At 46.3% G+C, this 17,244-nt stretch overlaps 2 protein-coding genes across 2 annotated transcripts in view; both read left to right on the top strand.

Moving 5' to 3' along the window:
- Window positions 1-5,162, top strand: part of LOC130112931 (bifunctional methylenetetrahydrofolate dehydrogenase/cyclohydrolase, mitochondrial-like) — a 49,487-nt gene extending 44,325 nt beyond the window's left edge. Inside the window, exons 6-7 of the mRNA XM_056280456.1 lie at window positions 3,216-3,341; window positions 5,047-5,162. Coding sequence (XP_056136431.1) covers window positions 3,216-3,341; window positions 5,047-5,162 — 242 coding nt within the window. The remainder of the gene's footprint in view (window positions 1-3,215; window positions 3,342-5,046) is intronic.
- Window positions 5,163-13,768: 8,606 nt separating this feature from the next.
- On the top strand, window positions 13,769-16,789 carry epgn (epithelial mitogen homolog (mouse)). Its single transcript, XM_056282963.1, has 5 exons — window positions 13,769-13,846; window positions 14,562-14,657; window positions 15,104-15,224; window positions 16,038-16,190; window positions 16,570-16,789. Exons 1-5 carry the CDS (start codon window positions 13,813-13,815, stop codon window positions 16,622-16,624), a joined length of 459 nt encoding a protein of 152 aa, XP_056138938.1. The 5' UTR covers window positions 13,769-13,812; the 3' UTR covers window positions 16,625-16,789.
- Window positions 16,790-17,244: the final 455 nt, after the last annotated feature.

The raw sequence follows: 17,244 nt of genomic DNA, 5'->3' as shown, positions 1-17,244 counted from the left end.
GAACTTTCTGTTTTTCTAACCTTCTTATGTTCTTTATCCCACAATGTAATATTGCTGGGTGATTTTAATATACACATTGACAATGTCCACAATACTCTCACAAGGGGTTTTACATCATGCCTGGACAGGTTTGGATTACAGCAATATATTGAAATTCCTACGCAGGACACATACTTGATCTGATCTGCTGCTCTGGTGTAACTCCTCTTATCTGCAGTGCATCTGATTTGCCCATTTCCGACCACAGGTTAGTGTCTTGCCATGTTAATTTAACAGTATCCAAAACAAATGTGTCACGCTCCATCTGATTCCGTAATATTAAGAATATTGATTTATCTGCTCTCACTAGTGGAACTGATAACCTCCCCAGCAGACGAACTGGTCTCTCACTACAACGATAGCTTTTATAGTATTTTAAACAATATCGCTTCTTTAAAAACCCGCTCTGTTTCCTTTACCCACCCTGCCCCTTGGTTTACACCTGCACTACGCCAGCTTAAAGCTAAAGGCCGTCGCCTGGAACACCTTAACACGAAAACTGGCCTTGTTGTTCATGAAGACGTGTATAATGACCACATACTTCATTATAAGGAGGCTGTGTCCACAGCGAAATCGTCTTATTATGCAAATTTAATTAGATCAGGTGAAGGGAACACTAGAGGCCTGTTTTCTGTGGTAAACACTATTTTACAGCCACCAGACACTCTCGCACCTCAGCTGTATTCAGTTGCTCAATGTAACGCTTTCATGACCTTTTTTAATGCCATAATTGAAAATATTCATCAGCAATTGACCTCGTCAAACAATACTGCATACAGTTCATCTTATTCACCCTCTTATGGTCCCCTCTCTTCTTCACTATCTAGTTTTGAACTCCCAACTGTTGCAGAAACATCTGGTCTTATTCGCAAATCCAAATCATCTACCTGTCAGTTAGACCCCCTTCCTACTCATTTAGTAAAAGCCTGTCTACCTTCTCTATCCTCTTTAATAGCTGATATCATAAATTCCTCCCTTACCTCTGGTCTTGTTCCCTCATCTCTCAAAACAGCTGCAATAACTCCAATACTCAAGAAACCTGGTGCAGACCCCAACAATTTGAATGATTTTCACCCAATCTCAAATTTACCATTTCTTTCTAAAACACTTGAAAGAACAGTCGCACCTCAGGTACACGCTCAATTGACTAACAACAATCTGTTTGAACAATTCCAGTCTGGTTTTCACTCCATGCACAGTACGGAGACAGCCTTGGTGAAAATCAGTAATGATCTTTTGATGGCAGCCGACTCTGGGCTCTTAACCATACTTGTCCCCCTTGACCTGAGTGCAGCCTTTGATACCATCTCACATAACATCCTCCTAGAAAGATTAGCTTCCATTGGAATAACTGGCACCCCCCTTGACTGGGTTAGGTCATATCTCTCTGGCTACACTCAGTTTGTTCAACTTAACAATTTGAGATCCCACTCCTTCCCTGTTACTACCAGTGTTCCTCAGGGCTCTGTATTGGGACCCCTCCTATTTATTATTTACCTACTACCTCTTGGCCACATTTTCAGGAAATCTGGCATTCAATTTCACTGCTACGCAGATGACAGCCAGCTTTATCTATCCACCAAACCTACCTCCACTCTTCCACCCACTTCCCTTTCTGACTGCTTACTAGAAATTAAATGCTGGTTTTCATACCACTTCCTCAAACTTAATAGTGATAAAACTGAGGTCCTCCTAGTAGGCACTAAATCTACTTTGGCCTAACCTGATAGTTTTTCTCTCACTATTGACAATTCTATAGTTCCACCATCACCTCAGGTTAAGAGTCTGGGTGTCATCCTGGATAACACATTATCTTTTGAAGTCCACATCAACAATGGTACTGGGTCTGCATACTTCCACCTATGCAGTATTAATCTTCTTTGCCCATCACTTACACCTAACAGCAGCGCCATACTCACTCACACCCTGGTTACATCCTGTATTGACTACTGCAGTTCTATCCTCTTTGGTCTTCCCCTCAAGTGTCTTCATAAACTTCAACTGGTCCAGAACTCAGCTGCCCGTATCATTACCAGAACTCCTTCCATAGATCATATCACTCCTGTTCTTCAGCAACTCCATTGGCTCCCTCTTAAATACCGTATTGACTTCAAGATCCTGCTCCTCACTTTTAAGGCCCTTAATAACCTAGCTCCTTTATATCTTTCTGAACTCCTTCATATCCACACACCCTCCCGCACTCTCAGATCCTCTTCCGCTCTCCAACTCACTACACCATTGGCCCGCTGGACTACCATGGGGACTAGAGCCTTCAGTCGTTCTGCCCCCCACTTTGACTACCATGGGGACTAGAGCCTTCAGTCGTTCTGCCCCCCACTTTGACTACCATGGGGACCTTGACTACCATGGGGACTAGAGCCTTCAGTCGTTCTGCCCCCCACCTTGACTACCATGGGGTCTAGAGCCTTCAGTCGTTCTGCCCCCCACCTTGACTACCATGGGACCTTGACTACCATGGGGTCTAGAGCCTTCAGTCGTTCTACCCCCCGCCTATGGAACTCTCTCCCACAAGACATTCACGACACTGACTCTCTTTCAACCTTCACATCCCATCTCAAAACGCATCTTTTCAAACTGGCATATTCAGTCTGATCCACACTTCACTGAGTTTTGTGCAGATGATGATTTTATACTTATCTGTTGTGTTAACTTTTTATTGTCTACCCTGCTTTGTTTTCATGTTATGCTGTCTGATACAGTGCTGCTTGTTTTTTGTTTTTTTTACTGTGTCTGTAAGGTGTCCTTGAGTGTTTTGAAAGGCGCCCAGAAATAAGATGCATTAGTATTATTATTGTTCATAAGATCCCACACTTTCACAAGCTACCTAGAACAGATATGTCAGGCGACGAGGTAATCATGTTGTGAGACCTTGTACAGTATTTATTACTTCCCACACAAATGAGAATGCTGCTTGCATAGCAAGCTCAACATCGGTATTCATAAGGGCTGATTATATTTATTCTCCTTGTGGAAACAGTGAACATGCGGGGCAGCAGGATGGCCTGCTGGTCAGACAGACCGTCCTCTGGTCGGGTGTGTCCCTGATTACGTCATTGCAGACTGGCTCCAGTCTGTGACCTGTTGTAGGATGGAGTGAGTGCAAGAGTGTAAAGAGAAACTGATGAAAGCTTCTGCCCCACTTGTCGGTGCTATAGGTATTCCCGGGTTGATCACGGCAGACATGGTCAAAGAGGGCGCGGCGGTCATCGATGTTGGAATAAACCGCGTCCAGGACCCGAAGACGGGAAAAGTCCGGCTCATCGGAGACGTGGACTTTGAGGGTAAATGACGATACGTGTGTGATAGACACTACCTGTTTCCCCGGGCTGTGCTCGTATCATGTCGGGGGAAACACTCCCCTCGTCGTCTCCATGTAGAATCCAACCTGAAACGGTGACTGGTCCCCGTTTCAGGTTGGATGTGGCGTCACGGCTTGCAAGGCCAGCAGGACGGTGGTGTTCTGACGTCAGCAAGAACACCACCTCAAAAGCCATGAACGCGGGACAAACTGCACGTCCTTGAGCGGATGAAGGGGTTCTCGTCATGGAGGCAGCGTGGTGGTGCTTCCTCACCTATTTAGCGAGGACGATGTTTCAGGATCAAGATGAGGGTGTGGAGTTAGAAAACAACGAGACAGGAGACGTGAGAGTAGACGTAGTCGAGGTAGTTTACTAGCTCCAACTTTGCATGTCATAACTTCGACAACGACACTGAACTCTGTACCGGAAGCGGAAGTGCCTTATCTGACCCCTCGCCTCTTCCCTTAAAGGTACGCTGTCCTCTTAGGTGAATGTCTCTAGTTATATAGATGTGGGTCACCACAAGGGAATATTAAATTAACACTAATTAATAACCTGGTTCGGAGTTTCGTGTAAATAACTGGGACTTTAAATCCGTTATCAAGAGGGGCGTCCGGGTGGCGTGGCGGTCTATTCCGTTGCCTACCAACACGGGGCTCGCTGGTTTGAATCTCCGTGTTGCCTCCGGCTTGGTCAGGCGTCCCTACAGACACAACTGGCCGAGTCTGCAGGTGGGAATCCGGATAAGGGTATGTGTCCTGGTCGCTGCACTAGCGCCTCCTCTGGTCAGTCGGGGCACCTGTTCAGGAGGGAGAGGGAACTTGGGGGAATAGTGTGATCCTCCCACGCGCCACGTCCCCCTGGTGAAACTCCTTATTGTCCGGCGAAAAGAAGCGGCTGGTGACTCCACATGTATGGGACTACAAGTCCTCCAAGCCACACGACCACAAAGGTTTTGTACCCTCTAATACAGCCGACAGGAGCGTTTCCTAAATTAGCGCCCCTACCGGCGTCAGGCGGTATGCCACAGATACTTTTCACCTCTGTGCATTGTGGGTTTTTATCTACATGCCGCATAGGCAGGCTAATAAAGGTGAGTCGTCAGTAAATAGTGATAAAAACAAGTTGAGACCAACACAATATGTAGTCAGTGCGTTTTTGGGTTGTTTCGCCGTCTAGTACAGTAACTAGTATTTCTATTGTCAGCACGACCGCTAGAGGGCGCTTCACTTTTAAACGTGACTATAGGTCGTAATAAGCTGCGTGTAGAAACGACCTAAGGGGTGGTTATTTAGTGGAGGACAGGAGGCACGTGGTGGTCTGCAGCCCTCCCCGGGTCGGCAGAGGGGCTGGAGCAGCGACCGGGGCGGCTCGGAAGAGCGGGCTAATTGGCTGCACATAACTGGGGAGGAAATAAAAATAAAATCCGTTATTAAGAAAGCTAATTTGGTGTTTGGCTTATCAATTTAGCATTTTTTCACAGTAATGCCTTTTCCCAGGGGGGAGGCACAGCTTGGCTTGGCTTGGCTTGAGAATATCTCTGGTGTTGTTTCATTAATATTTAAATATTCTCTCTGTTCCTGTGGACCGCAGGACGTTCAACAGAAGCGCCGCATAAGGCAGCACAGAAATGACCACACCCTCAGCTCCTCTCTCACGGCATGTCTGTGTCTCTGACGCCTCACAGGGGTGAAGCAGAAGGCGGGTTTCATCACTCCGGTTCCTGGTGGGGTCGGCCCAATGACAGTCGCCATGCTGATGAGGAACACTGTGACTGCTGCCAGAAACGCACTGATGCACTGAACACACACACACACACACACACACACACGCACTCAGTATATGTATGCATACACTGATTTAGCAAGGACACATACACATAGGCATGCTTGCACACACACACACACACACACACACACAGCGGCGTCGTAGTGGGGAGGAAAAAGGGGAAGGACCTACCAGGGCCCAGAAGGGGGGGGGGGGCTCGGGAAGCCTGGAATTAAAAGTTTGGTTTGCAAATTTTTGTTTCTAACTAATTAGTGTCATACCTTCAGTTAAAATTGGCTCAATACATCGGTTGATAGTGGAGGCTCTCTGAGGCCCCTCTCACCCCTATCTGAGGCCTCTCTCACCCCTCTCTGAGGCCCCTCTCACCCCTCTCTGAGGGCCCCCTCACCCCTCTCTGAGGCCCCTCTCACCCCTTACAAAAGGTGCAAAATGGTTTAGGCCGCCCCTCACCAGCTTCTCTCAATGCAGCTCATCAAGTCCTGTCGCGAGTGACTGCTGATACAAGCACGAGCACAGAGTCACGTCTTCCCCAAAGAAAGCAACATCCGGGTTCCAGAAAAGAAAAGAAGAAAAGGGAGAGGAGGCAAAATAAGGGAAAACAAGTGTTGAGTAATTTCTTCCAAAAGAAAGGTGAGCTGGGAGCTTTTAAAAGAAAGGTGGCGAGCTTATTCCTACTACCACAGCTAGGTAGCAGCTAGCTAGCTAACTCTTGACTCGTACTACCTGAACAAAGTAGGAGTTAGCTAGCTAGGAGTTAGCTAGCTAGCTGCTACCTAGCTGTGGTAGTAGGAGTTAGCTAGCTAGCTAACTCTTGACTCGTACTACTTGAACAAAGTAGGAGTTAGCTAGCTAGCTGCTACCTAGCTAACTCTTGACTCGTACTACCTGAACAAAGTAGGAGTTAGCTAGCTAGCTGCTACCTAGCTGTGGTAGTAGGAGTTAGCTAGCTAGCTAACTCTTGACTCGTACTACTTGAACAAAGTAGGAGTTAGCTAGCTAGCTGCTACCTAGCTGTGGTAGTAGGAGTTAGCTAGCTAGCTAGTACTGTAGCTGTGGTAGTAGGAGTTAGCTAGCTAGCTAGTACTGTAGCACACGCAGTATCACACATTTCTCAGTATCGTAGCTACAATGATGTGAAAGTGATGCGTGAGAGACAAAAGAGGAAAGGGGCCCACAGAGACTGCTTATGTACAGGGCCCAGAATTTTGTGCTACACCCCTGCACACACATATAAACACACACACACACACACACACACACACACACACACACACACACACACACGTATACAAACACAAACACACACTTTAATTTAAACGTGCCCATGAGCTCATGAGTCCATACCTCCTGGCAAACGTATTTGATGAGTATTTTATTGATATGGACATGTTTCTCTCTTATTTATTTATTTATTTTATTTTCAGAGCTCGCTTTTTGAGATTTTAGATTCATATTTTTTCTACTTTCATGTTTGAATATTGTAATGCAAAGGAAGACTAAATAAAACATTTTTCCATAGCAAACTCAGTAGCTCTTTTTTAATGTAGAAAGGAAAATAACATGTTAGAACTGCTGCTCCTGTTTGCTTTGCAAGACTTGGAATGTTATGCGTTTTCTGAAAAGATTAGTTTGCTATAACTCAATTTGATATTAATACTAATGATAATATTAAAGATTATTTTAATATCTTATTATCAATAATAATATTAATATTTGTTTGATGATATATGTTGATATATGTTAGATGATGATATCGCTTGCTTGTTTTTATTTTTTTCTCTTTTGTTTTATTATAAATTTTCATTTTATTTTTTAACGTTCGAAATAAACAAATATACGACGACTACTACTACTACTAAATTACTATTGATATTAATATAATATTCATGTCAAATAGGGCAGCACGGTGGCGCAGTTGTGAGCATGGTCGCCCTGGGTTCGAGCCCCAGGGTAATAAATAATAATAATAAATCAATCTTATATAGCGCTTTTCTAACCCTCAGAGTGGCTTTATAATAAACCGGGTGGAACAAGACGACAGATAAACATAACACAACATGCAGGGGTGGATGGGAAGGGGGGAGGGAGAAGACATGCAGGGGTGGACGGGAAGGGGTGAGGGAGAAGACATGCAGGGGTGGACGGGAAGGGGGGAGGGAGAAGACATGCAGGGGTGGATGGGAAGGGGAGAGGGAGAAGACATACAGGGGTGGATGGGAAGGGGGGAGGGAGAAGACATACAGGGGTGGATGGGAAGGGGGGAGGGAGAAGACATACAGGGGAGGATGGGAAGGGGGGAGGGAGAAGACATGCAGGGGTGGATGGGAAGGGGAGAGGGAGAAGACATGCAGGGGTGGACGGGAAGGGGTGAGGGAGAAGACATACAGGGGTGGACGGGAAGGGGTGAGGGAGAAGACATGCAGGGGTGGATGGGAAGGGGGGAGGGAGAAGACATGCAGGGGTGGATGGGAAGGGGGGAGGGAGAAGACATGCAGGGGTGGATGGGAAGGGGGGAGGGAGAAGACATGCAGGGGTGGATGGGAAGGGGGGAGGGAGAAGACATACAGGGGTGGATGGGAAGGGGGGAGGGAGAAGACATACAGGGGTGGATGGGAAGGGGGGAGGGAGAAGACATGCAGGGGTGGATGGGAAGGGGAGAGGGAGAAGACATGCAGGGGTGGACGGGAAGGGGTGAGGGAGAAGACATACAGGGGTGGATGGGAAGGGGTGAGGGAGAAGACATACAGGGGTGGATGGGAAGGGGAGAGGGAGAAGACATGCAGGGGTGGATGGGAAGGGGGGAGGGAGAAGACATGCAGGGGTGGATGGGAAGGGGGGAGGGAGAGGACATGCAGGGGTGGATGGGAAGGGGGGAGGGAGAAGACATGCAGGGGTGGATGGGAAGGGAGGCTACGAGAGGGGGAGGCTACGAGAGGGAGAGGCAGCAGCCACACAGGACGCCAGCAGGACTCTCCCAGTTAAACACACAAAAGGGCAAGAAAACACTAAACAACAACACTGTGGACGTTGATGTTGTGTAGGGGTTTACGTCCGTAGGCTATTCCTCTCCCGAGGTATCCACTAGGTGGCACTATTTAACCCATAGCTGGGGGTGGTTTGTGGACATCAGGGAATATCAACACACCGGTGGGCCTGCGTACTGCATGTCTAGGGGCCAGACCTCCTCCGAGCCCCTTGCAGTTCAGCCAGGGTTCAAGGTGTACCCAGTTACCATGTGTAACTGGGTACACCAAGCCCTATGTAGCGCCTCCTTGTGGAGGCGCTACATAGGGCTTGGTGTTGGAGAGGCTATGTACTGGCAGGGAGAGACTTAACGTGCTCGGCTCTCCTGTTCCCATCTCTGCTGGCCAGCAGTGAAGGTTGAGAGCGAGACGTGACAGACACAGAACAGGGTAGTCCAGCCTTGGGGGTCGTCCCGGGTCGTCCTCTGTGTGGAGTTTGCATGTTCTCCCCGTGTCTGTGTGGGTTTCCTCCCACAGTCCAAACACATGTAGGTCAGGTGACTCAAACACATGCAGGTCAGGTGACTCAAAGACATGCAGGTCAGGTGACTCAAACACATGCAGGTCAGGTGACTCAAACACATGCAGGTCAGGTGACTCAAACACATGCAGGTCAGGTGACTCAAACACATGCAGGTCAGGTGACTCAAACACATGTACTAGGTCAGTACTAAATTGTCCCTAGGTGGGTGTGAATGTGTGTGTGTGTGTGTGTGTGTGTGTGTGTGTGTGTGTGTGTGTGTGTGTGTGTGTGTGTGTGTGTGTGTGTGTGTGGCCCTGTGATGGTCTGGTGGCTTGTCCAGGGTGTCTCCCCGCCTGCTGCCCAATGACTGCTAGGATAGACTCCAGCATGCCCACGAGCCTGAGAGCAGGAGGAGCGGCTTGGATGATGGATGGATGGATAATATGAAATATCCATATTAAATCTCTCCATCAACCCACCAAGTCTAAATTGGACGTGGAAGGCTGTAAAAAACATTTTCGGGGATATTTCAGCCCATCATAAGCCTCCCTGTTCATCCCTGTGGAGTTGTGTTTCGTGTAGGGCGGTTTCTCTGTAAATGGCCCACTGCAAGACCGGAGGGAGGACAGATTTTGTTGCATCATAGGTTATGCAATTCACTCTCACTTAAAACAATGTACTTGTACTAGCTGCAGCAGGAAGCAATGTGTAATTGGAAACCAGAGACCGCTTGGGATGCTGCTGCCATGCTCTCAGGGCCCTTCCTCCACAACTCATACCAGCATGTGTTGTTGTTTCCCCACAACTCATACCAGCATGTGTTGTTGTTTCCCCACAAGTCATACCAGCATGTGTTGTTGTTTCCCCACAAGTCATACCAGTATGTGTTGTTGTTTCCTCCACAACTCATACCAGCATGTGTTGTTGTTTCCCCACAACTCATACCAGCATGTGTTGTTGTTTCCCCACAAGTCATACCAGCATGTGTTGTTGTTTCCCCACAAATCATACCAGCATGTGTTGTTGTTTCCCCACAAGTCATACCAGCATGTGTTGTTGTTTCCCCACAACTCATACCAGCATGTGTTGTTGTTTCCCCACAAGTCATACCAGCATGTGTTGTTGTTTCCCCACAAGTCATACCAGCATGTGTTGTTGTTTCCCCACAACTCATACCAGCATGTGTTGTTGTTTCCCCACAACTCATACCAGCATGTGTTGTTGTTTCCCCACAACTCATACCAGCATGTGTTGTTGTTTCCCCACAACTCATACCAGCATGTGTTGTTGTTTCCCCACAACTCATACCAGCATGTGTTGTTGTTTCCCCACAAGTCATACCAGCATGTGTTGTTGTTTCCCCACAACTCATACCAGTATGTGTTGTTGTTTCCCCACAACTCATACCAGCATGTGTTGTTGTTTCCCCACAAGTCATACCAGTATGTGTTGTTGTTTCCCCACAACTCATACCAGTATGTGTTGTTGTTTCCCCACAACTGACACCAGCATGTGTTGCTGTTTCCCCACAAGTCATACCAGCATGTGTTGTTGTTTCCCCACAAGTCATACCAGCATGTGTTGTTGTTTCCCCACAAGTCATACCAGCATGTGTTGTTGTTTCCCCACAAGTCATACCAGCATGTGTTGTTGTTTCCCCACAAGTCATACCAGCATGTGTTGTTGTTTCCCCACAAGTCATACCAGCATGTGTTGTTGTTTCCCCACAAGTCATACCAGCATGTGTTGTTGTTTCCCCACAAGTCATACCAGCATGTGTTGTTGTTTCCCCACAAGTCATACCAGCATGTGTTGTTGTTTCCCCACAACTCATACCAGCATGTGTTGTTGTTTCCCCACAAGTCATACCAGCATGTGTTGTTGTTTCCCCACAAGTCATACCAGCATGTGTTGTTGTTTCCCCACAAGTCATACCAGCATGTGTTGTTGTTTCCCCACAAGTCATACCAGCATGTGTTGTTGTTTCCCCACAACTCATATGTGTTACTGCAAGATGCATGACGGTCCTGCATCAGCTCTGGCTGTCGTGCTGTACAGGATGTCGGTCATCAACCTTTACTGCTGCCGCTTGTTTTACTGAGCTTACGTGTGTGCATTTCAGCTATTCATCCATTCATTCATTCGTTCATTCAATCAATCATTTATTCATTCATTCATTCATTCATTGTCTACACCTACTTAATCTAATTTGAGGGGTAAGAGTTGGGGGGCAGTCAATCCCAATAAAGCGGGGCGACATTACCAGTATATCGCCCGGCCTACAAAACCAATCACACACACTTGCACTCATGCCCTTCGACAATTATTTGAACTGCCAGTTTAGCTAACGAGCATGTATCTGGACTGTGGAGGGAACTGGGATTAATGCCGGAAAACCACGCAGACATGGGGACAACATGCAAACTCCACATCACAGAAAACCATCCATCCATCCATTATCTATCCATCATCCATCCATTATCTATCCATCATCCATCCATTATCTATCCATCATCCATCCATTATCTATCCATCATCCATCCATCATCCATCCATTATCTATCCATCATCCATCCATTATCTATCCATCATCCATCCATCATCCATCCATCATCCATCCATTATCTATCCATCATCCATCCATTATCTATCCATCATCCATCCATTATCCATCCATTATCTATCCATCATCCATCCATTATCTATCCATTATCTATCCATCATCCGTCCATTATCTATCCATCCATCCGTCCATTATCTATCCATTATCTATCCATCATCCATCCATTATCCATCCATCATCCATCCATTATCCATCCATTATCTATCCATCATCCATCCATTATCTATCCATCATCCATCCATTATCTATCCATCATCCATCCATTATCTCTCCATCATCCATCATTATCTATCCATCATCTATCCATCATCCATCCATTATCTCTCCATCATCCATCCATTATCTATCCATTATCCATCCATTATCTATCCATCATCCATCCATTATCCATCCATCATCCATCCATTATCCATCCATCATCCATCCATTATCTATCCATCATCCGTCCATTATCTATCCATCATCCATCCATTATCTATCCATCATCCATCCATTATCTATCCATCATCCATCCATTATCATCCATCCATTATCTCTCCATCATCCATCCATTATCTATCCATTATCCATCCATTATCTATCCATCATCCATCCATTATCCATCCATCATCCATCCATTATCCATCCATCATCCATCCATTATCTATCCATTATCCATCCATTATCTATCCATCATCCGTCCATTATCTATCCATCATCCATCCATTATCTATCCATCATCCGCCCATTATCTATCCATCATCCATCCATCATCTATCCATTATCTATCCATCATCCATCCATTATCTATCCATCATCCATCCATTATCTATCCATCATCCACCCATTATCTATGGATCATCCATCCATTATCTATGGATCATCCATCCATTATCTATCCATCCATCCGTCCATTATCTATCCATCATCCGTCCATTATCTATCCATCATCCATCCATTATCTATCCATCATCCATCCATTATCTATGGATCATCCATCCATTATCTATGGATCATCCATCCATTATCTATCCATCCATCCGTCCATTATCTATCCATTGTCCATCTATCATCCATCCATTATCTATCCATCATCCATCCATTATCTATCTATCATCCATCCATTATCTATCCATCATCCATCCATTATCTATCCATCATCCGTCCATTATCTATCCATCATCTGTCCATTATCTATCCATCATCCATCCATCATCCATCCATTATCTATCCATTATCCATCCATTATCCATTATCTATCCATCATCCATCCATTATCTATCCATCATCCATCCATTATCTATGGATCATCCATCCATTATCTATCCATCCATCCGTCCATTATCTATCCATCATCCGTCCATTATCTATCCATCATCCATCTATCATCCATCCATTATCTATCCATCATCCATCCATTATCTATCCATCATCTATCCATTAACCAAGCCGCTTATCCTGCTCTCAGGGTCGCTGGAGCCTATCCCAGCAGTCATTGGGCGGCATGTGGGGGGCAAGGCCGCCACACACACACACACACACACACACACACACACACACACACACACACACACACACACACACACACACACACACACACACACACACACACACACACACACACACCTAGGGGCAATGTAGTACGGCCGATTCACCTGGCCTCCATGTCTTTGGACTGTGGGAGGAAACCGGAGCCCCCGGAGGGAAGCCATGCAGAAAACACACACACAGAGGACGACCCCCAAGGCTGGATTACCCCGGGGCTCGAACCTAGGACCTTTTTCCTGTGAGACGACCGCATTAACCACTGCACCACCGTGCCAACCTACAGTAACCCAATCCAGTTGAAATGTAGTTCTTGTGTTTCTTCCCAGTCCCTGATGGCCACGAGCCTCCGGACAGGTTTGCTCCAGGTACAAACTCTAATTCAGCTTGAGGGGAAGCTGGTGATTTGCTAAGAGTCTGAGCAAATGACCTTCTCTGATGAATTATCTTATCGCTCATACCTGACACTGGCGTCTGTACATCTAAATGCATGGTCAGAGATGTTCAGCTGTTGCACTTCTTACGCGTCGTACAGGTGAAATAAAAAGGCCAAATTCAGATGTCACGTCCCTGAAGTGGAGGATCTGGTGCTTTCGCAACACCTGGTGCTTGCATGGAGGCAACCCTTAAGAGACTTGCACGCTTCATTAAAGTCAGGAATCTGCTAGCGCTTGCTTGGGCTTAGCAGCTTCCAAAGAAAATACCTGTGAAAACAATGCCCCGAGGTCGAAACCCCAGCCCCCGCTTTGCCTCCTGCACCACCACCAAACTGGGAGACCTTGTCTCTGCATGCAGAGAGCTGGAGAGAACGGCGCAGGAAGTGACACCGCTCCCATTTGATCGACTCGTTTAGGGAGAGGGAAATGCTCTTCATGTTTAGGTAAATCACAGGTTTATGATTGGCTGTTTTCCATCATCAAAAGGTGGAGATAGCTATAAAAAGCGCAGCAGCAGCGACTGAGCTGAGCACAGCCTCAGGAGTGATCCGACAGCGTCAGGCCAACAGCAGCAGCAGCTCTGTCCGAGGAAGAGATGTTCAGAAAGACACGGACCGTCATGCAGAGGGGTAAGGTCATGTTTCCTTTCACATTTCTGAGTGTGACATTGATAAGTTAAAAGAAGTTGTAACTTCAAATAATGGAAAAGGGGTCTGCACCGATAATGACAGAGATTTTATTGTTGTGACCGACTTAAACTGACCTTGTCTCCACTGCTTCTGCAGATCCTTTTGAGTGCTTCGTAGTTTTGAAACCAGGTTACAGGGAATCCAGAACACTATAGTGAAAATGTGCACACACCAGGTTATTCATTAGTGATTGCTAATGATGTCAGAGGACTTAGTCATCGCCACTTTCAGTTGCAGCAGTTTATTTAATAGCGGTGCCTCAGGTGGGACTCGACAGCGTTCCCTCTCAGTCCTCATTAGTCAGCCAAGCAGGGGTTAAGCTGGCTCGACCGAGGCCTTCGTGGAGGCATTTCTACAGACTTGGTAATGGGAGTCTTGAGTCTGTGGAAACACAAGGGAGAAGAGGGTAAACATCGTAAACACCGCAGAGTGTCGGTGGTAAAGAGTGGGTTGGGAGACACGGAGGAGCAGGTGGTGCAGGTGTAGTGTAGCGAATTCAGGGGGCAGCCGGGTCGCGAACCAGGGCTGCCTGCACCACGGGCGACTGCGCTAACCAGTCAACTAAGGAGTCCGACCTGTTAGCCAACGGACTAACGAGTCTACACATCCGTGGTCGTTACACTAGAGTCTAACCTTTGACCTCTCCATGTTTCAGCTGTATCCTCGGCGCTGGCAGCAGTGATTCTCGTGGGCGCTGTGGGCCGCTGTGCAGATGGGACCGAGCCCAGTGTGTTGACTCAGCTCATCAACGGTATGCAGCCGTCCCTTCACCACTGACACCGGAGACCGGATCTGACTCTTTATTCTTTGGTTCTCTTGGAGCTTGTCTGCAGTAAACACTCGGAGTTCATCTGTTTGCCATGGACCCACTTGTGTATTTTCTCTTACGTATTTGTGGTTTGCACTTGTTCTGTGCATTGATGACCATGCAAGAAAAAGCAGCTCTCAGTGACTAATTTCTAATTGCGAGTTACTCCCATAACGTTTAGGCGCAGCTTTTGCTTTGTTCCAACACCATTTATATCTTCTCACACAGGTGAGGTGGCTGGTGAGTCCCAGCAGGCCGTGTGCCCAGACTCTAAAACACATTAGGACCCTTTGAATCAATGATAGGATATTTCCTGTCGTCTTGAATGTACTTTTTAGTGATGAAGTTGTGTTGTTGTATTTTTTTTTACTCTTTGCATCTTTGTGTAGGAACCTGGGAACCACCTCGGGCTCTGCGGATGCACCGACCCTGCAGGGAGGAGGATCTGCACTACTGTGGAAATGATGGCCAGTGCGTTTACCCCCAAGACACCGAGAGCCCCTCCTGCATGTGAGATACGATTCCTCACTCACTACGCAAACACGTATACATGCGCACAACACACACACACACACACACACACACACACACACACACACACACACACACACACACCCTGTTTTTGGAAGGAAAACATCTCGACTGAAGAAGAAGAAGAAAAAGAACGTGTATTTTTAATATTCATATACAATTTTCGTACAGTTTGACTGGTGTTTGTTTTTTAATTTGCTGAGATGAGATGAGATGAATGAGGTGAGGTGAGGCGAGATGAGATGAGGTGAGGTGAGGTGAGCTGAGATGAATGAGGTGAGATGAGATGAGATGAGGTGAGATGAGATGAGGTGAGGTGAGGTGAGATGAGATGAGGTGAGATGAGATGAGGTGAGATGAGGTGAGATGAGGTGAGATGAGATGAGGTGAGATGAGGTGAGATGAGATGAGGTGAGGTGAGATGAGATGAGGTGAGATGAGGTGAGGTGAGGTGAGGTGAGATGAGATGAGGTGAGATGAGATGAGGTGAGGTGAGGTGAGATGAGATGAGGTGAGATGAGATGAGATGAGGTGAGGTGAGCTGAGATGAATGAGGTGAGATGAGATGAGATGAGGTGAGATGAGATGAGGTGAGGTGAGATGAGGTGAGATGAGATGAGATGAGATGAGATGAGGTGAGGTGAGGTGAGGTGAGGTGAGGTGAGGTGAGGTGAGGTGAGGTGAGGTGAGATGAGATGAGGTGAGGTGAGGTGAGGTGAGGTGAGGTGAGGTGAGGTGAGGTGAGGTGAGATGAGACGAGATGAGATGACACATTTTGTGGCTTTTCTCCAGATGTAAACCTTCATTCACCGGCAAACGCTGCATGTTGATCACCAGCGGCTCTCAGGCGGCGCCCGACTACGAACAAGTGATTGGCGTTGGAGTGGGCGTGGCCTTGCTCTTCATCATCCTGGCCGCTGTGTTCTTCTACTGCCTACGCAAGAGGTGAGAGGATCTGAGAATCTCACAAGTGCTCTTCATTTGGAGTGATTCATCTCAGTAACGATGCTGCACTGTAAATTCTAACAAGTTAGTGTACTTAAGAAATATTAGGAACCCGATCACCTTGGAAAAAGCAAGTAAAGAAACGTAATCGCGTCAAATTATGTGAACTCATTTCACATAACTTGACGTAATTAAGTTAATTTACCTACTTTTCCCAAGGTGATCGGGTTCCTAATATTTCTAAGTACACTAACTTGTTAGAACCTACAGAGTATGAGCATCCAGGAGGGGAAACAGTGTTTGTTGTGCCTGTGTTACTGTGTGTAGAGATGAGTATAGTATGTCCAGCCATGATTCATAGATATCATTTATTTCCCAGGTGTATGAGATCAGCACAGCTTATAAAGTCCAACGGATCGGAGAACTCAGTCTGATACCAACCTCTCCCTTTTCTTCATCACCGTCAGTATCGTCACCAGCATCCTCATCCTCATCCTCACCATTCACTTTGAACTTCAACCTGCGATCTATTTTTTATATTTCATTAGATATAATACAGGCCAATGAGAACTTAAGTAACGCAGTCATAAGAACAGGACCTTTTCATCACGTGTGTATACAATGTAAATTCTAACAAGTTAAGTTTACTTAAACCTTTGAGGAAACCGATTACCTCGGGACAAGTAAGTAAATGAACTTAATGGTGTCAAGTTATGTGAAACCATTAAGTTCATTTACTTACTTTTCCCAAGGTAATCGGCTTCCTAAAAATCTTAAGTAAACTTTTTAAAATGTTACATTTTTTTTATTTAGAATTTTTTAAAAACATTTTTAAACTTAATTTCTTAAGTAAACTTGTTAGAGTGTACAGTGTACAGTAGCTGGCAGCTGTTCATCTAGACGTACTGAACCATTTCACAAAGCAGCCACATGAAAGCTGCTGTGGAACATGTGGACTATATATGCCTCACGCCGAGACTGGAGGATCACTACAGGAAGCTAGAGCCTTCCTGCAGTGACGTCAGTACAGGAAGATATCGACTTCCTGTATTGA

This window comes from Lampris incognitus, chromosome 1 (assembly GCF_029633865.1).
Source record: "Lampris incognitus isolate fLamInc1 chromosome 1, fLamInc1.hap2, whole genome shotgun sequence".
Classification (NCBI taxonomy): domain Eukaryota; kingdom Metazoa; phylum Chordata; class Actinopteri; order Lampriformes; family Lampridae; genus Lampris; species Lampris incognitus.
This window is presented reverse-complemented; position numbering and strand designations above follow the sequence as displayed.